The sequence below is a fragment of the Trachemys scripta genome, chromosome 11 (assembly GCF_013100865.1).
Source record: "Trachemys scripta elegans isolate TJP31775 chromosome 11, CAS_Tse_1.0, whole genome shotgun sequence".
NCBI classification, from domain to species: Eukaryota; Metazoa; Chordata; order Testudines; family Emydidae; genus Trachemys; species Trachemys scripta.
In genome coordinates, this window is record NC_048308.1 from 542896 (window position 1) to 562894 (window position 19999).

The 19999-nt window shown below is 58.3% G+C and overlaps 1 protein-coding gene across 1 annotated transcript in view; it reads left to right on the plus strand.

The window, feature by feature from the left end:
* Nucleotides 1-19578, plus strand: part of NHEJ1 (non-homologous end joining factor 1) — a 127246-nt gene extending 107668 nt beyond the window's left edge. The window contains exons 5-7 of the mRNA XM_034786329.1: nucleotides 15662-15779; nucleotides 16051-16187; nucleotides 19016-19578. Of these exons, the coding sequence (XP_034642220.1) occupies nucleotides 15662-15779; nucleotides 16051-16187; nucleotides 19016-19096 (336 nt within the window). The 3' untranslated portion in view covers nucleotides 19097-19578. The remainder of the gene's footprint in view (nucleotides 1-15661; nucleotides 15780-16050; nucleotides 16188-19015) is intronic.
* Nucleotides 19579-19999: the final 421 nt, after the last annotated feature.

Consider the following 19999-nt stretch of genomic DNA (forward strand, 5'->3'; position numbering starts at 1 on the left):
AATCACACTTGGAGTTGCAGCTAGCAAGAGATGTTAAGAGTAACAAGAAGGGTTTCTCCAGGTATGTTAGCAACAAGAAGAAAGTCAAGGAAAGTGTGGGCCCCTTACTGAATGAGGGAGGCAACCTAGTGACCGAGGATGTGGAAAAAGCTAATGTACTCAATGATTCTTTTGCCTCTGTCTTCACACACAAGGTCAGCTCCCAGACTGCTGCACTGGGCAGTGCAGTATGGGGAGAAGGTGACCAGCCCTCTGTGGAGAAAGAAGTGGTTCAGGACTATTTAGGGAAGCTGGACGAGCACAAGTCCATGGGGCCGGATGCGCTGCATCCAAGGGTGCTAAAGGAGTTGGCAGATGAGATTGCAGAGCCATTGGCCATTATCTTTGAAAACTCCTGGCAATCGGGGGAGGTCCCAGATGACTGGAAAAAGGGCAATGTAGTGCCCATCTTTAAAAAAGGGAAGGAGGAGGATCCGGGGAATTGCAGGCCAGGCAGCCTCACCTCAGTCCCTGGAAAAATCATGGAGCAGGTCCCCAAGGAATCAATTCTGAAGCACTTAGAGGAGAGGAAAGTGATCAGGAACTGTCAGCATAGATTCACCAAGGGCAAGTCATGCCTGACTAACCTAATTGCCTCCTATGAGGAGATAACTTGTTCTGTGGATGAGGGGAAAGCAGTGCATGTGTTATTCCTTGACTTTAGCAAAGCTTTTGATACGGTCTCCCACAGTATTCTTGCCGGCAAGTTAAAGAAGTATGGGCTGGATGAATGGACTATAAGGTGGATAGAAAGCTGGCTAGATCGTCAGGCTCAGCGGGTAGTGATCAATGGCTCCATGTCTAGTTGGCAGCTGGTTTCAAGCGGAGTGCCCCAAGGGTCGGTCCTGGGGCCGGTTTTGTTCAGTATCTTCATTAATGATCTGGAGGATGGCGTGGACTGCACCTTCAGCAAGTTTGCAGATGACACTAAACTGGGAGGAGTGGTAGATACGCTAGAGGGTAGGGATATGATACAGAGGGACCTAGACAAATTAGAGGATTGGACCAAAAGAAATCTGATGAGGTTCAACAAGGACAAGTGCAGAGTCCTGCACTTAGGATGGAAGAATCCCATGCACTGCTACAGACTATGGACCGAGTGACTAGGCAGCAGTTCTGTAGAAAAGGACCTAGGGGTTACAGTGGAGGAGAAACTGGATAGGAGTCAACAGTGTGCCCTTGTTGCCAAGAAGGCTAACGGCATTTTGGGCTGTATAAATAGGGGCATTGCCAGCAGGTCGAGGGACATGATCATTCTTCTCTATTCGACATTGGTGAGGCCTCATCAGGAGTACTGTGTCCAGTTTTGGGCCCCACACTACAAGAAGGATGTGGAAAAATTGGAAAGAGTCCAGCGGAGGGTCACAAAAATGATTAGGGGTCTGGAGCACATGACTTATGAGGAGAGGCTGAAGGAACTGAGATTGTTTAGTCTGCAGAAGAGAAGAATGAGAGGGGATTTGATAGCTGCTTTCAACTACCTGAAAGGGGGTTCCAAAGAGGATGGATCTAGACTGTTCTCAGTGGTACCAGATGACAGAACAAGGAGTAATAGTCTCAAGTTGCAGTGGGGGAGGTTTAGGTTGGATATTAGGAAAAACTTTTTCATTGGGAGGGTGGTGAAGCACTGGAATGGGTTCCCTAGGGAGGTGGTGGAATCTCCTTCCTAGAGGTTTTTAAGGTCAGGCTTAACAAAGCCCTGGCTGGGATGATTTAGTTGGGATTGGTCCTGCTCTGAGCAGGGGGTTGGACTAGATGACCTCCTGAGGTCCCTTCCAACCCTGATATTCTGTGATTCTATGAACTCTGCCGAGCGTGCAGGGCACTGGTGCCTCGTCTGGGTCTGGTGGGCTGAAACTGTGGGTGCCCCTCTGTCCCCTGCCCTCTGGCTGGGCAGCACCTTCTCTCTCGCAGATTTGGAATTGGGCAGAGTCCAGGAGTTGTTCAGTTTGGCTCATGTAGTTGCTACTGGTTATTTGTTCTGGTGGTGTTTCCAATGTGCTGGGCACTCTCTGGGCATTTCCCCTCCCTCTGGAGCTCACAGCCTGAGGATGGGCACACAGACGGGTGGACAGAGGTGAGGGGAAGCAAGCAGCAAATGGGCGTTTTGTAGACAAGTCATCTAGGCTGGCTGTTGGCAGCAGGATGTGGGCTGTCCGAGGGCTGATCTGGTCTGGAGGGGCAGTGACCTGCCCAGGATGGGCAGAGGGGGTTCTTGTGTCCCAGCCGATGTGAGGGTGTGGGGGAGGGAAGAGTTCGGGTTGGAGATGTCGCTGGCAGAGAGGGATGTGGGAGGCTCCCCAGACAAGAGTCTTGTGAACTTGGGAGTCGTGTCTGTCAGCTTCCCTGGGAGGCCAGTGGTGTCTGGAGGGCTAGAGACGAGCAGGGGCGCTGGTCTCTGCACTCACCGGGCGAGTGCGCGCGCTTCTTTCTCTCCACTTGTTCCAGGACAGGAACTGAATGGCTCTTTGTAGGCACCAGCTGGCATTCTATACTGGGAGGGTTGCTGGGCACTGATGGTGGCGCTGATCTGGTGGGAGCTGGGTACCTAGACAGCAGCGAGGCCACCCAGGGCTCCAGGGTGCTGAGTGAGGGAGACTGAGACAGCCAGGGGTGCGGCATGTGTTCTCAATGCCTCTCGGTGTGTTGCTGTTGCTGTGGAAGGAGATGATGTGGGGGAGGCCTGGTGACCGGGGAGGGGCCTTGAGGGCGGATTCCAAATTGTCCCAGGCCACCAAGTCATCCTGCACCCAGTGTGGAGTGGTACAGAGCTGCCAGCCGTTGCTGCTGGGCCGAACTCGGTAGTCCCAGTGCCATTCCTGGGTGCCGTTCCACCACACCACTTCCATGGAGCCCGCTGGTGGGAGTGAGCCTGGGAAAGTTGGAGCTCCCCTTCCCTGGCCCACGCCCCTTGGTGCCTGGCTGCAGCGTGAATTCTGAAGCGTGCCCTTGGTGGAACATGTGCTGAGGCTCGCCACGGGAATGTGGGCAGATCTGACATACAAGCCGCAGCAGCCAGCCTGTAATTTCCAACAGGCCCCAATCGCTCTGTTTTTCAGTTAAAAATATATTAAAAAATAGGAATGTGGGGTGTGCAGAGAGGAATGTTTGCAGCCACTGAGAAAGCTCTGGTGTGATAATGAAAGGGTCAGTCCCCATCCACGAGAGCGACCGATTTAGACTCTGGCATTTGGCACTAACACAGTAGCTGAGGATTTGCTCTAGCGGATCAAACCATTGGTCCAGCCAGCCTGCGACCCTGCCTCCAGCAGGGCCAGCAGCTGATGTCTCGGGCAAGGCAGTGTCCTGCATGCCCTTGGTGTGGACGGGGGAACCCTTCTCTGACGCCTGCAGGGCTGGGCTAATGCCAGGAGGTGGTGATTTGCTCAGCCCCAGGTTATCTCACTGGATTGTGCACAGGGCTCCCCTTTGCATGGGGGGCGCTGGAGATGGAAGTGGAACTGATCGCGGGTGGTAGCAGAGGGCTTCCACCCTACCAGACAAGGGCAGAGCGAGGTCCAGGGACTGGAGCCAGGCACATGCAGACAGGAAATAAGATGCAGATTTGTACCTGGGAGGGGAATGACCCAGTGGTATGGCTCCCCTAGGCTTTGGGGCTTCCCATGGTGCAGAGTCTCTCTGGCCAGATGGGACGGCTCTCTGACAGCGGCACTGCAGGAGTGACTGGGAGAAGCTATGTCAATGGCAGACGTCACGAGGTGACCATAGTGAGCCCTTCTGGCTTTAACGTCTGTGAGGTAGCAGGTGTGTGAATGGTGCGAAGGTTCACCCAGCACAGCCTGGGCTGCAGCAAGTGAATTCCACAAGCTGGCTGTAAATGAAGCGCGCAGGGTAGCACTCCCTCCAGGTGGCTGTGAAGGTGTTGCCCTTCCATTCCTTTGTGCACCCTCCTTGTTTTCGTGCTGTGGGGCAGTGTGGAAGGATGGATGGATGATTGTTGCTCCAGCCCAGGGTGATCCCCTTGTTGCCTGCAGGCCATTGTGGGCAGCTCAGAGAGAATCTTGGCTGAGAGTGCAATGTGGTCCCAAAAGCAAAGGGGGAGTCAGGCTGGTGAAGGAATGGGAAGGGGAACCAGTGGAGTGCCCGTCTATCAATCAGTTGAACGCGCTCCTCTGGGAACCTGGCATCCTGTCTCAGACAGGGAAGATGGGGTCAGAGAGTGATTAGGGGCCCGGAGAGACATCCCACATGGGGAGAGGTTGAGAAGAATGGGATTGTTTGGTTTGGAGAGGAAGCGAAGGAAAGGGGCCATGACAGCAGCATAGGGAATGATGCCTGGGAGAGAGAAGGCAGACTGGGCGCTGCTCTTCACTCTCCAGGAGACACGTATTGTCACTGCGTGATACTATCAGGAGAGATGTGTGTTATGCTTGACACGCCAGTAACCTGTGGAACTCACTGCCTGTCAGGGGCTGGGCTGGAGGCCTCAATTTGATAGCCAGGGGGTTGCACGAAGCGGGTGAATAATAGTGGTCTGTGCTTCAGGTTTAGCAATATGCTTTGTCAGATTAGGTTGTGCCAGGAACCTAAAAGCCACCGTTTGTTCTTGCAGGCCATGGTCAGTAAGAGGTGTCCGGCCCCAGACACAGCTCTGCACTGGGCCACATTCCGTCACCCTCCCTCACCTGGAGCAGAGCCCGGTGACTCTGCGGGGGCTCTTTGGAACAGGAGGCGCTAATCGGGGCGGGGGCTATATTGGAGTCTTGCCCATCAGCATTAGTACCTGGCAACCCAGTGTGGAAAAGCCAGCCCTAGCGCTCCCTGGTGCCTGGGTTCTGTGGCACCATCACATCTGGCTGGCAGGAGTCTCCTAGTGGGGCCGACATGGGGAACCCGCAGCATTTCGGAGGGAACTACAGTGAAGGTCCCAGACTGAAACCTTCCTCCTGACAATCTAATTTTAGCCCCCAAGGCCTCTCTGATGGCTCCTGAAAGTCCCTGTGCTGATGTGCCCCATGCCCATCGCTCTCTGTGGTGCCACCCCCTTTGTCATACCACGCAGGCCCTCTGGGCAGGAAGGCAAGGCAGCGCTCAGCATGCCTGGCCCCTGCAGACATGGCTGTAGCCTGCCTAGCCACCCCCTTCCAGCTGAGGTTCCCCGGGGCATGAGGCGCTGCAGAGACAGGATGGGGAAGCAGCTCCTCTCTTCCCCTCAGACACTGCCTGCCTTGTAGCAGGGATCAGGGCTTCTGTCTGCCCACGGGCCAGGGCCGGCTCCAGGCACCAGCTTACCAAGCAGGTGCTTGGGGCGGCCACTCCAGAGAGGGGTGGCACGTCCAGCTTTTCGGCGGCAATTCGGCGGACGGTCCCTCGCTCCTGCTCGGAGCGAAGGACCTTCCACCGAATTGCCACCGCAGATCGCGATTGCCATCGCAGCTTTTTTTGTTTGTTTGTTTGGCTGCTTGGGGCGGCCAAAACCCTGGAGCCGGCCCTGCCAGGAGCCCCCTGGAATTCTTTGCCAGTCACTAATCGCACAGCTCCTCCTGCCATAGCCTTGAGTCGCTCCATCTGATACCCACGCAGCCCACTTGGCCTTGTGGCCAGGTAGTCATAACATGCTGGGCATCCCCCGCTCGCCGTGAGCTGCTGCTGGCTCTCCAGCTCCCCAGCCTGGGCTGGGATCAGGGCTTTGGGGATCAGCTGCTTACCTGCTCCCCGGCCAGAGGGCGAAGTAACCCCCCCAGCAGTGCTCCCTGGACAAGGAGGGTTTGTGTGCTCCACCCAGCTCCTCTCCTGGGGCCTGCCCCAAACCAACCCCTTTGCCCTGCACCCCCCCTACTGCCCCAGGAGCTGACTTGGCTCTGGTGCAACTCAGCGTCTGGGGGCAAGCCCAGGAAGCAGCTCTGCGATGGCCCCTAGGCTCCGACAAGCCCACGCTCTTGCTGCTGCCCTTAGCTCACAGCATGTTTCCTCAGGAGAGTGGTGAGGAAAAAGAGCCCCCGAGGCAGTCTGGGGGTGGGCAGGGAAGAGGCTTTGTGATGGGAACGGAGATGCAGGGAGGCTGCCCGGTGAGCGCCGGATGTGCCAGGCTGGGACCTCGCGGGAGAGGTGGTCAGTGGCCTGAGTCGTTTGCAGGAGTCACCTACTGGTTCTGTCAGTGAAAGTCACTGAGGATTGTGGTCGGCTCCTGGGGGAATATGAAGACTCAGGGGGCTTGGGCTGCTGACGAGCTGCAGATTGGGAAATGGAGCCGCAGCTCCCAGAGCCACTGGGGTCTGAATGCAGGGTCCTCGGGCCTAGGAGCCAGCATCTGTCCAGTGCAGCGTCCGGTGCGTTTGATGGGGAGCTGCACAGGTGTCGCTGGCATGGAGAAGGGCAGGCGGCCGAGCTGGCTTAGCCGTTGGCTGGGGCGCACGCCTGTGGAGGGATCGCAGTCTCAGAGCTTGTTTATCCCACGGCACAGCTGGGTGGGGAACGCTGGGGGAAGCCTACAGCAGTGGGGTGGGCAGCAGGTCTCCTATTGCAGAAGGAACAGCCGGGAGCAGCCCCACTTCCCACTTGCCTACAGCCAAGTCTGCTCCTTGCCCAGTGGCATAGAGGGTGGGGTACTACTTCCCCTGTCCCAGCCAAGCCCCTGTTTGCAACAGCTCCCATGGGCAGTGCCAGCCAGGCCCCAAGTGCAGAAGGACAGTCGGGCACAGGTCAGCAACAGCTACTTCCCACGAGTGGGGACAAATGCCACAGCCCCAGGTTCTTTATACGGGTGGCTTGGGAGCCTCGTGCCCATGGTCTCATTGCAGCATGGCTGACCCTGAAGCCAGTGCTAGCCCATGCCAGCCTCGTGCTGCTCAACCCAGCACACATCTCCAGCCCACGGAAGACAAGGATTAACCTTAATTGCAAGAGACAAAGCTCCTGGAGCACATGATGACTGAATCCAGAGCCAGGCCCCACCCCACGTGCCTCCTGCTTCTCCCGAGACATCCAGATGGCCAAGGCTCAGCAGAGGAGCTGGCAGAGATGCTGTGTGCCTGGGGGCAATGCCACCCTGTGCAGAACTCCCTGCTGAGAACATGGGGCATCTCCCTTCTGGTCACTAAGGAAATTCACAGCATGGTGCCACATGGACCCCTCACTGCTACTGGTGCCATGAGAGAGAGCCTCAGCCAGGTATGCTGGCAAGGACCCTGTGTCCCTCCTGGCAGTCCGTCGGGCCCAGCAACGTCCAGGCTCAATAGCTCCTGGGTGTGCACAGGAGGGACACCCTCTCTGGGCATGTGACACAGGCAACACCCTGTGCCCCAGGGGCTTGATGCCTCCTGCTCTCTTGCGTCCTCCTGGAGCTTGCAGGTGACATGCTGGCATCCTGGAATGGCCTGATCGCCCGCTGAGTCACCGCTCTGCAGGGAAGTGTTCCCGGCTTTGCTTAAAAACTCATCTCCCTTTGACCCTTTGATGTGTGCCTCTCCCACCCCATTGGCGCTGTTTGGACATGGCTCAAAGCTTGTGGCTTTGAAATTCCAACATCTGCTCTTGGTGAGCTGGGGCAACCCTGGGGGCATGGCAGCGAGAGGGAAAGAACAGGTTAAGGACTCAGTGGTGAAAGAACAGGTTAAGGACCATTTAGAAAAGCTGGACGTGCACAAGTCCATGGGGCAGGATGCAATGCATCCAAGGGTGCTGAGGGAGTTGACAGATATGATTGCAGAGCCATTGGCCAGTGACAATTGGAAAAAGGCAAATACAGTGCCCATATTTTAAAAAAGGGAAAAAAGAGAACCCGGGGAACTACAGACCGGTCAGCCTCACTTCAGTCTCCGGCAAAATCATGGAGCAGGTCCTCAAGGAATCCATTTTGAAGCACTTGGAGGAGAGGAAGGTGATCAGGAACAGTCAACATGGATTCACCAAGGGCAAGTCATGCCTGACCAACCTGATTGCCTTCTATGACGGGATAACTGGCTCTGTGGATATGGGGAAAGTGGTGGATGTGATATATCTTGACTTTAGCAAAGCTTTTGATACGGTCTCCCACAGTATTCTTGCCAGCAAGTTAAAAAAGTATAGATTGGATGAATGGACTATAAGGTGGATAGAAAGCTGGCTAGATTGTCGGGCTTAACGGGTAATGATCAACGGCTTGATGTTTAGTTGGCAACCGGTATCAAGTGAAGTGCCCCAAGGGTTGGTCCTGGGGCTGGTTTTGTTCAACATCTTTATTAATGATCTGGATGATGGGATGGATTGCACCCTCAGCAAGTTTGCAGATGACACTAAGCTGAGGGGAGAAGTAGATACACTGGAGGGTAGGGATAGGGTCCAGAGTGACCTAGAAAAATTGGAGGACTGGGCCAAAAGAAATCTGATGTGGTTCAACAAGGACAAGTGCAGAGTCCTGCACTTAGGATGGAAGAATCCCATGAACCGCTACAGGCTGGGGACCGACTTGCTAAGTGGCAGTTCTGCAGAAAAGGACCTAGGGGTTACAGTGGACGAGAAGCTGGATATGAGTCAACAGTGTGCCCTCATTGCCAAGAAGGCTAATGGCATATTGGGCTGTATTAGTAGGAGCATTGCCAGCAGATCGAGAGAAGTGATTATTCCCCTCTATTTGGCACTGGTGAGGCCACACCTGGAGTATTGTGTCCAGTTTTGGTCCCCCCACTACAGAAGGGATGTGGACAAATTGGAGAGAGTCCAGTGGAGGGCAACAAAAATGATTAGGGGTCTGGAGCACATGACTTATGAGGAGAGGCTGAGGGAACTGGATTTATTTAGTCTGCAGAAGAGAAGAATGAGGGGGGATTTGATAGCAGCCTTCAACTATCTGAAGGGAGGTTCCAAAGAGGATGGAGCTCGGCTGTTCTCAGTGGTGGCAGATGACAGAACAAGGAGCAACGGTCTCAAGTTGCAGTGGGGGAGGTCTAGGTTGGATATTAGGAAACAGTATTTCACTAGGAGGGTGGTGAAGCACTCGAATGGGTTCCCAAGAAGGTGGTGGAATCTCCAGCCTTCGAGGTGAGGCCTGGCTTGACAAAGCCCTGGCTGGGATGATTTAGTTGAGGGTTGGTCCTGCTTTGAGCAGGGGGTTGGACTAGATACCTCCCGAGGTCTCTTCCAACCCTGATAGTCTAAGTGCTGCTAGGCACTAGGGAGACAAGCTCTTCCTCGAATTGGGGCCTGTTCCTCAGCTAGCATGAGAGAGCCTAGCACTCTTGCTGTGTGTGGAGCTGTGCGGAGTTACACACACTCAGGATCTGGCCCAGGGACCAGGGCTACAACAAGCTTTTGCTTAAAATCTCTCCCTGCTGCCTTCTCAGGGGTGCAGCTGCACCAGGCAGCAGTGCCAGGGGTGTCAGTGTGATCCCACCAGCTGTGTTATCTGAGCAGATCTCTGTGGCACAGGGTGAAATCCCAGGAGCCCAGTGCTCTGCCCACAATAGTGCTCAGCTAGGGCACTGCTGCTTGGGGCTAGGGATTGACAGCTCTGTCCCAGCTTGGACAGAAGTCTGCATTGGTAGTAGCAAGCAGCAGGGGTCGCTGTGCCCTGTGCTTTGCGACTCGCCTGTGCCCGCCTCCCCGGGGCATTGACCCGTGCGCTGTGCTATCTGGTACACTTTGCTCACTCCGCTGCCGTGCCCGACTTTCCTGGGAGCTGCTGTTTGCTTTTCTCTGAATTATGACTCCAGCTTGTGCCTTTGATCTGGGCTGCGTCCGGCCTCCGTTGGCTGCTATTGGTCTTCCTTTGAAGTGCATTTACCTTCCCGGCTTCGTGTGCTGTTGCAGCCTCTGGAGCAAAGCTGGGGGAGCCGATCTGAGATGCCTCTGTGGCGGGCACAGCACAGTGCCCACTTTGCCCAGTGCAGGAGCAACCCCTAGGAAGCCCTGTGAGTGGTGTCCATAGCCCAGGGGCAGAGCATGGAGCAGTTCTGGGCAGAGGGCCCGTATCCTAATCTTAGTGCTGAGCTGCAGACGTGACCAATGGCCATCAAATCACCCCTGCCCTGCATGGGATGTGTGAGACTCCTGCACTTGCCTCCTGCTGCAGGGAGTTCCACAGGGGAACATTGCGCTGCTCCCTTGTAGCGGTTCTGAACGTGCTGTTCCATCCCATGATCTGTGTGTTTATGCCATGGGGCAAGGTCACCTGAAGTGCTGGACCCATCTCCCCTCTGTTCCTTGAACCCCCTCCCTCGCAGGCAGTTGTGTGCACGTCGGCGAGGTGCCGGCGAGGTGCCGAGGATGGCCCAGAGAGGGACGTTCACCCCTCGGGCAGTCCCTCCCGCCTCTGGCAGCGGGCAGGGAGACGCCAGGCTGGGTCACAGCACAAGGAAAGCAGCCGCTCCAGGTCATGGATCTTCACATTGCCAAGGCAGCAGGTGGGAGCTGCCTCCTGTGCTTGGCTGTGGAGGAGGGGCAGTCGCCTGTACCTTCGTGCCCCATGGCTCCCCCTTGCTCTCCCAGCATACTGCACTCAGGGCTGCCGGAGGGGCTGGAGTGCCTCCCCCAAAGAAGCCCTGCAGGCTGCCTGGGCAATGGGGCAGGGGCAGCTGCTGGCAGCATCTGCCCAGTGCACTCCTGTCTCTGCCCTCTCCTCCTCACCTTCCTTCTCTGGCACCTTTCTCCAAATCTGACCGAGCTCGGATCTGGGTCCCAGAGCCCCCAGTGCGTGGTGAGGGGTTGGGGGTCTCGCGCTAGAAGAGCTGAACTGGCAGTGAGCCCAGAAGTGCCGGGACTTAGGAGCAGCAATGCGGTGAAGCTCAGGGGGCCATGGCTCAAAGAGCTGATTTCTTGGTGCTTTCATTTGCCCAGGAACTGCCCCCGTGGCCCCTGACTCCCAGCCCAATGGCTTGCCCCTGGAGCTGGGGGTGAGGAGCACTATCCCGGGGACTAGCACAGACTGGTGAAGCCCTCCTGAGGCCTGCAGCAGTCCTGGCTCCAGTCCTGTGAGGGTAGTGGTGGGCTGAGGCTGGCCCAGCCTGCCAGTGGGGGCGAGTGCTTGACTCCTGGCACAGCCACTGGGCAGCACAGAGCCCCTGGAACAGGCAGCCGTTTCCTACACCCCTCGCCTGTGTGACTGGGAACCTCCTGTGGCCCATGGGCCCTGGTGCCAGCGGCTCCCCTCAGCTCCACACTGAGAGCAGCCTCTCTGCTAGTGCAAGTGGGCCGCCGCGCTCCAGCCGTCCCGGCCCAGCAAGCGGGGCTGAGACCTGCTGGGCGGGACCAGCACCAGCCAAGGGGCCTGTCAGCAATGTCCCTCAAGCACCCCAGGGAGACGCCCCAGGCTGGGAAGGAGGGGATGTCAGCCGCAGGCCTCTGCTGTGCCTTGCCAGGCGCAGGCGGTGGACTCTGGCCTTGAGCAGATCCACGCCCCCCTCTAGCGCAGAGGAACTGGCCTTTATCTGTTACACTTTGTTCTCCCTGCTGTCTGGGTGTGGAGCAGGCAGAGCTGGCAGAGATTAGCCCTCAGACCTTTGACACACACGCTGCAGGCAGGTTTATGGGTTTGCTTTGTGCTGGGGCTGGGGGGGTAAAGTACTCGCGATGTGCCCCCTCCCCCCGGCAGGGAGCTGCTGCGTCTCCATCAGTGCAGTGTGGGCCGAGCGTGTCTGGGTACAGCATCCATAGCAGAGAGCGCTCCATGACACAGCGCCCCCTGCTGGGAGAGGTGGGGCTGGAATAGCTGGGGGCTCCCCTCCCAGCCAGCGCCCCCGCTCCCCACAGCGCCCCCTGCTGGGAGAGGTGGGGCTGGAATAGCCGGGGGCTCCCCTCCCAGCCAGCGCCCCCTGCTGGGAGANGCGCCCCCTGCTGGGAGAGGTGGGGCTGGAATAGCCGGGGGCTCCCCCCACAGCCAGCGCCCCCTGCTGGGCATGAGGAAGATGAGCTGGGGGGGCAGTGAGAGCCTTGCCTGGGAATTTCCCCTGTGGGCACGCAGAGCTGTGTTTGCTGCTGCTGTCCCTGCGCCTGCTGAGTGCGGCGGGAGCCGTGCTGCCGTCTGCGCGTTCAGGGCTGCCAAGAGCGGGTTCGGGCCCTGGTGAAAAAAATTTTCGGGCCCCCCCCAGCAAGGGCGGACCAGCTAAACTGGGCCGACGAGGGAGGGGGAGAAGCTGGGGAAGCCGGGCCCCCTTCCGGACCACCAGACCCCGGTAATTTGGACCGGCTTTCCCCCCCGTCATTGGCCCTGTGCGCGTTTGCCCTGCTCTGCTAGGAGCTGCATGGGTGCTGCCATTCCTGCCCTGCGCCTTTGGGGGTGGGAATCTCGGCCAAGTCCCTGTTGCTACTTGGGTGTGTTTAAATAACGGCGGGGGGGCCTCTCCTCACTCAGGCTAGCTGCTCCGGCGCCGCTGGGCCTATGGACTCGAGGCCTAGAGGGAGTACACGGAGGCCAGCAGCCCCATCCAGACTCAGCTGGGCCTGTGAGAGCAGCGTGGCTCTGATGATTGAACAGGGGAGTCCCTCCTGCCTCGGGGGAGGGACTGAAGTGCTCCCCCAGGAGCCCTGTGTTACTTGGCCAGGGCCACTCCTGTCCCCAGAGCCCCAGGATGGCGACTCACTTCACAGGGAGGTAGAGATGTGGCAAGTGCTCTTTGGTTTCCTGTGGACATGCTGCAGCATTCGCCTCCCGGCCGAGCATGACACTTGCTCCGCCTGGCACAGCGCCGAGCTGGGCGGGCACGCACTCGAGCGAAAGAAAAAAACAGTCAGGAAAAACAAACTGGGAAAGTCATTTGCAGCGGGATGGCAAATGTGGCCGTTTGGAGGTACCGGCTGCGGTGGGGAACACAGAGCTGTTCATGGTGCCAGACAGCTGGTGGCAACGCCCAGCCTGTGCGAGGCACACAGCCCCCCTCACATGAGCCCTGCTGAGTCCCCGGGGCACCTGGGCATATTTACCCAGGAAAGGGACCTTGTCTAGCAAACAAATGGGGGGGGGGGGGAAGGGACGGACGCTGCTGGTGCCAGAGAAGGGATGGGAGAGAAAGTGGGCCCAGCAGAGATGGGTGTTTCAGTGACTGCTGGCTCTGGGGTGCAGCATGGCACTGCCCTGGGGAACATTGCAGCAGCCCATGTGACCAAGCGGAAAGGGCAGGGGGCTCGTCTCGCTGTGCAGGTACCAGCTGCTAGCTCCTCTGATGCCCTTGGAGGTGTGGGGGACGGGGTCCTGGCCTTCCCAAGCAGGTGTTGGTCATGTGTCCTGGGATGGGATGGGATGTGACCCCAGCACTGGCCATGGACTCCATTTCCACTGGCCGCTCAGCTATCCGAGAGCTGGCCCATTCCCTGTTCCGTAGGCAGTGCCTGTGGAGGGTGCCCAGGACTGGGGGTGGCCTGGGCCACGTGACAGGAGCAGTGCTGAGAGGCCCTGGGTTGGAGTGGGCTCTGGAGTTCTGCAGAAGGGCTCTCTGCTGCCTCCCCCCAGGCCAGTGCTGCCCTGGGGCTGCTGGTGGGCACAGCTGCTCAGGAATCCAGCCTCCTCAGTCAGAGCGGGGAGGGGACGGGGTGCCCTGCTAGAGGTTGGGGTCCCGTCTCTGCTCGCCCCTGCCTGGCTGAGACTCAGCCCCGGCCCAGGCCTCACCCGCCCCTTATCGCACAGGCGGCTGCCTGAATCAGAGCCTCAGTCGCTCCTGCAGGGGAAGCCGCAGCCCTTCCCATTAGATCTTATCAGCAGCATTTCATGAATGACTCTCAGCTCGCAGAGCCCCAGGCAGGCCTCTGGAATCCTCTGCTGAATGGGACTCCAGCCCACAGGCTGCAGCAGGTGTGTGTGTGCACAGCTGGGGAGGAGCAGGGCTCTGCCAAGTGCTGGAGCAGGCTTGGCCTGCCAGCTGCTCAGCCCCTGCGGGAGGAGCTCTGCAAGGCCAGGTCCAGAGCAACCCTGCTGGGCGCTGAGTGCAGGCCTGTAGGCCCATGTGCCCATTGCCCTGGCAGGGCCCAGATTGGCACCAAGCTGCCAGGCCAGCAGTGTCCCAGACACCTCTTCCACTCCGTAGTGCCGGCTGGCCCTGGGCCAAGGCTGAGGTGGCTGCGTGCAGCGCCCCTGAACTAAGGCAGCTCCGTTTTTCATCTGCACACGGCAAGCAGGGCGCCACCACATCTCCTCCCACAGGGCCAGGCTGGCCTTGTGGTCAACGTGCTGGCCAGGGATGCAGGAAACCCGGGTTCAGCGTCTGGCTCTGCCAGAGACTCCCAGTGTGGCCTCGGCTAGTAATCCTGCCTCCTCGCCCATCTCCGGTTAGCCTGCAAGGTCCTTGGGGCAGGGACGATCTCTCAGGCCTGGCAGCGGGTCCTGATACTGGCTGGTGCTGTTGCAACATCAAGAATAGTAGTGACACGGATTCAGGCCCCCAGCAGGCCAGAGCCACCCACTGTGCAGTGTGAGGCACTGGGAGACTGAAGCTAGCAGATTATGCCTTGAGCCCAGTGTCCCGCATCGGCGCTGGCCTGGGACCCGCCCATGTGGTCTGTCCCAGTCCATCGGCTGTGGGAGCAGCCCCTGGTTTGTGAGGATCAGTCAGTGCTGGTGCTGGGCTCTGGAGAGGGAATGCCAGAGGGAAAGGGGTGGGGGCCACACGGGCCAGGAGCCGGACTTGCTATCTCTGATCTCTGTGTTCCCACAGCCCTACAGTAATGGGCCAGGAACGTGGGGCCTGTTTCTGGGCCATTAGATTGAGGGGGACAGTATGAGGCACTGGGTGGGCAGAGGCTACCCCCAGCTGTAGTTGGCCAGGGGCCCCTGCAGTAGGGTGACCAGATGTCCTGATTTTATAGGGACAGTCCCGATATTTGGGTCTTTTTCTTATATAGGCTCCTATTAACCCCCACCCCCGTCCCGATTTTTCACACTTGCTGTCTGGTCACCCTACCCTGCAGTGCTCCACTGAGGGGCAGAACGCAAAGCCAGGAGCCCCTTAGCCGCTGGCAGGCTGGCCCAGATGGGTTTGCACTTGCGGGGGTGGGGCCAGTGCTCGGATGGGGCCCAGCTCAGGAATGGGGTGATGTGCTGGGGGAGCAGGCAGCGAGCTCCCCAACGGTGAGGGCATACTCCAGTTAACCCCTGCACTCCCAGAAGAAGGGGGGCACCAGAGTTGTGTTCTATATCAAATCTCCATCACATTGCTCAAGGCATTGGGATGGCAGGCTGCCAAGCAGTAAGTAGGTGCTATGGGGCTGGGCTTGCTCTCCCCCCTGGCAGTCACTGCTGACCCCGCTGCAGGCAGTGCTGGTCCCAGCATGGCACTAGGGGGCGCTGTGGTGCAGGGAGCAGGGTGGGTCAGTAGGGGGCGCTCTCCCCTGGCAGGCAGTGCTGGTCCCAGCATGGCACTAGGGGGTGTGTGCTGCAGGGAGTGGGGTGGGTCAGTAGGGGGCGCTCTCCCCTGGCAGGCAGTGCTGGTCCCAGCATGGCGCTAGGGGGCGCTGTGCTGCAGGGTGTCAGGTGGGGTCAGTAGGGGGCGCTCTTCTGGCAGGTAGTGGCAAAGTAACATGCTGGGGGTGTTTCAGATGAGATGGAGCTGAGGGCCTGGGATCAGTGAAGTCCCCAGGTGGGTATTGCTGTCCCTGCTAATTAACCCGAGCACAGTTGTCAGTAGCAGCGTCGTCGGGCTGGGCACCAGGTGTCGGCACGGTACAGAGAGGGACTGACGGTGCCTCTTGTCCCTTTCAGAGTCTGCCCCAGCTGTGCGGTGCAGGGGACGGCCAGGCATTCACAAGCACCCTGCAGCATCTCTACACGGCCGTGGCCAGGCAGGAGGCGAGGGCAGCGCAGAAGCGGCACCACTCAGGTGAGCAACCTTTAACCGATGGGTGGGAGGGGAGATGGAAATGTGTCCGGGGGCCCCTTCCCACGAGGAGTGTGGGGGGCACTGGGCATCGCCCCATCCCAATGGTCCGGGAGCTTCTGGCCTGGCTGGCAGGGAGGGTCTGATCCCTGTAGCTAGGGGTGGTATTGCTTTGCTTCCAGCGTCAGTGGGGGGCCGACAGCCCTCTCCCCTAGCTGTTGGTCTCTCTGCTCCCTCACACGCATCTGACTCCTGCCTTCTCTCTTTGGGACAGGGGATGCCAAGACCCCAGAGCTCACCTCGTCTCCCCAGCTGGCTGGGGAGGCCATGGACTCATTGGTCACACTGGGTTCTCAGCAGGAAAAGGTTGAGCCACCCTCTGACCTGCCCCAGAGCCTGGGAGCCACAGCGGTAAGTGCAGCTCCCAAACCAGCAGCCTCCTGGAAGGCCGGTGTGAGAGACCTGACGGGGGAATGGCTGGGCCTGGAGGGAGAGACAAGCTGTCCTGAGCAGTCTCCACCCTGCAGAGGTTCCACCAAGTGCCTGCAGCCACTGGGTTCTGCTCTGGAGCCCTTGTTCCCTCCTCGCTCTCTGACACAAGCCAACCTGCAGTGCGGACTGGCTGGCTCAGAGGATTGAGTAGGGGCCGCTGGCTCTGATCCAGCCCAAGGGTAGGGGACTCGCTGGCTCAGGGGGTGGGCAATGAGCCATGGGGCCTGTCCCCTCTAGGTCTGGCCCCAGGGCGGGAACTGGCTGGCGCAGAGTACTGTGTACATGGAGCCTTTCTAGCCCTATTTGATCAAAGCTTATTCCCATCCAGGGGCTGTTTGGTGACCTGGTGGGTCTCAGCCAAGTTCCTAATGGGACGTGTCCAGTCTAAACACCCCCCAGCTTTGGATTGTGAACTCCCCCGGTGTGCAGTTACAGAACTACCAGCTCCCCAGGGCACAGAGCGAGGTGACCCTGGCCCGGCTGCGGGGTGGTGCTGTGCCACCCAGCCCACTCCTGCAGCTCCAGGGGTCGTCTTCCCCTTGCGCCGGCCAGGACGCACTGCAGTGGGAGCCCCCTCTGGAACTGCCCACAGAGGTGTTCTAGAGACGCGGAAGAGTGGGAGCAGATTGACCCATGGCTCACAGGAGGGGAGGGGGGAGTGGGGAGCAGACTAACCCANGAGCAGATTGACCCATGGCTCACAGGAGGGGAGGGGGGAGTGGGGAGCAGACTAACCCACTGACAGGGGAGGGGAGCAAAGAGCAGATTGACCCATGGCTCACAGGAGGGGGCCTGCTGGGCTCTGTATTCTCCCTACTAGAGCTCTGCCTTGGACTGTTTTTTTAATCCTGCTCCCGCCCTGCAATACCCCCTCCCACTGCCCTGCTCCCACATTGTTTCTTGCATTTTTATCCCGCTCCCACCCATAAACACCTGAGATCCTGCAAGAGAGACAGATTCCCCCGTGCTACTCAAAAAAACCCACCACGGTGGGTTCATATATTCTAAATGGAATTCAGACACAATATTTACACTAAAAGAATTAAACAAATCTTGCTTAAACCACATATAAAATATTTTAACTCCTGTTATAATAGACATGAAGTCTCTTTCTGTCCCTCGCTTAAATGTAAGTATTAAAACCTTTATTTTAAAAAAGGCAAAACTTGCTTTGCATTGCTGAAATTCTATTTCTGACAAACTGCTGTTGTGTGTCTATCACACGGAACGTCAAAACAAATTGCCCCACAATTTTGCCTTAAAAGGCGCAGGTTTTTTTAATGATTATAAAAAGTAAGTTGTTTAAAAAAAAAATGGAAATTTTTAACTCACTTAAGCGCTGTTTTTAGAACTTTGAAACATCCCAGTCAAGTTATTTCCGTGTCAGGATTATTACTGCTTTTTGAAAAACATTGAACAGAAAAACTGCTCGTAGCACTGACAACCAGCTGATACCACAGCGACCGTCTGCGCGTACGTGACGTCCCAGAACAACAAACAACAAACCCTGCGAGTGTGATTTTCTGACCTGACCAGAGCCAGAGCCAGAGCCAGAGCCAGGGAGATAAACAGGTGTAGGAAAGAGAAGTTTAAACAAAATAATTAGCAATGTCCTGAATAGGCTACTCTTGGTGAACTGATGAGAGATTTAGTGATTTCCCGCAAATTCCCGCAGTCTGGTTTTTTGCCCGCCCAATCCTGCCTGCAACAAAGCACATTTCACCCACTCCCACCATCATGGCAGCGGGTCCTGCGGGATCCCAGTCCCAGTGCAGGGCTCTGCTCCCTACTCCCCTTCTGTGAGAATGGTGTTGGCTGCTCCCTGTCCCTCCTCCCCTACCCCAAAACTCCTCTGGCCCCTGCAGGGTGGGGCGAGAATTCTGCCTGCCTCCTACAGCACCTCTGATTGGCTGCTGTTCCCCAGGAGGCGGGGCAGCAGGGCAGGCAGCCACTCAGAAAGGTTTTCCCTTGGGCAAGGCTGGAAACTGCTGGGGCTGGAACTTCTTGTGTGAGGGTGGCTGGGCTCCAGCAGGGACAGAGAGCTGTGCTGGCGAGAGCTGGCGGCATGACGCTGGGGCTTGCATCCCAGCAGGGCAGGGCCGGGCCGGGCCCCAGGGAGGAGGCATCTGTCGCTCACAGCTTTCCTGTGTGGCGTTTGCACACGGCTGGGAGCCAGTGGGGGGAGCTCTGGAAGCCAGCTCGGGGGAGTGCTGCGACTGGGAGCCCCTCACTGTCTCTGGGGTGGTGACTGGGCTAGGCAGCATTTTTCCATCAAACCCGCACTTTTAATTGGAAACAAAGGGCCTTCTCCACCTGCCCTGACCTGCAGGGTGGCGCTGCTGTGCCTATCCCAGCTGGGTGCGTGCCGGGAGCTACGGGCTGGGAAGTGCTTTGGGACGCAGGGACTGGAGAAGCTCTGGCTGGTCTGTAGTGCTCCTGTTTTGTGCATGCGTGTACACACGTGGACATACGGATGCCCAGAGATGTGGCTCCACACATGCACGCAGACACACACGGATGCATGCCCAGACAGACATGCATGCAGACATGTACAGTGGGGGTCTATTGACCCAAACTGTCAACGCTGAATATGATGGAAACCGCTTCAAGCCAGGGGGTGCGGCAGCCCCCTGGTGCCCCTAGTTCCAGCACTATGGACATGCACACCGATGCGTGCACAGCCTCACACACAGACCTGGCCCGCGGGAGTGTCCCTGTTGCTTTGACAGAGGTTCCTTTGGTTCCAGACTCCCTCCTCTCCAGCCCAGAGAGCCCGACTGCCCGTGTCCAAGGCCAAGAGGAAGAAGGCAAAGGGGCTGTTCGGCTGACACACCGCTGCCCGTCCCCCTTGCTGTGGGAAGGGGTCTGGCCCCAGGCACTCGTTGCTCACCACGGCAGCTCCAGGACACCAGCACAGAGCCTTGAATCCCTGACGCAGCATCTAGAAGGGCCAATCAGGGCTCCCTCTCCAGACAGCGGGTGGGGCCCTCTCCCCCCATGGCAGATCCTGATGAAGGAGGTTCGTTCGGCCCCTTCTCACTTCACCTGTGGCCACTAGATGCTGGGCAGTCTCTGGGGCCAGGCCTCTCCACTGGCAGAGCTGGTGTGGCAGGCATCTCCTCTCCTCACACTGGCCTGGCTTTCCTGCCCAGCACTTACCCCGCCCGCCAGCTGTGGGCTGCCCCTCTCCGTGCTCCTGAGGGCTGAGAATGTGGATGAGCTGAATGGAGGGGAGAGGGGCAGGTTCCTGTTCTTTCGACGGGTGGCTCCACACTTCCTTTTTTGCAATAAAGGCCCCTCTCTGCCCGAGGATGCTGTGTCTGGCTGGGGGTGGGGCCAGCTCTGGCTCCTCCCATTTGGTCTTGCCAGGTACCCCATAGGAGAGGTTTCAGTCCCAGGAAAGCCCTGGCCCTTCTCTCCAGCCTGTCCCCTTCACAGCCTCTGCCCCTGCAGCTGGTCCCCTTGCCTTCCGCGCCTCCAGTTCTCCCGGAAGGTTCAGAGAGGTTCTGCCCAGCCAGGAGCCGCAGGGCAACACCTGAAACGGAGCCAATTGCAGCCTCCTTCATTTTCCAGCTGGAGGCATGGGAGACTACAGCTCCCAGCATGCCCTGCTCCAGCGTCATCTCCACAGGGGGCCGATGGCACCGCAGGTGCTCCAGGGGTTGCAGTTCTGCACTGAAGACGAGACGGCCATGGGCTGGGCTGTAGGGTGCCAGTTCCTGAGATAACAG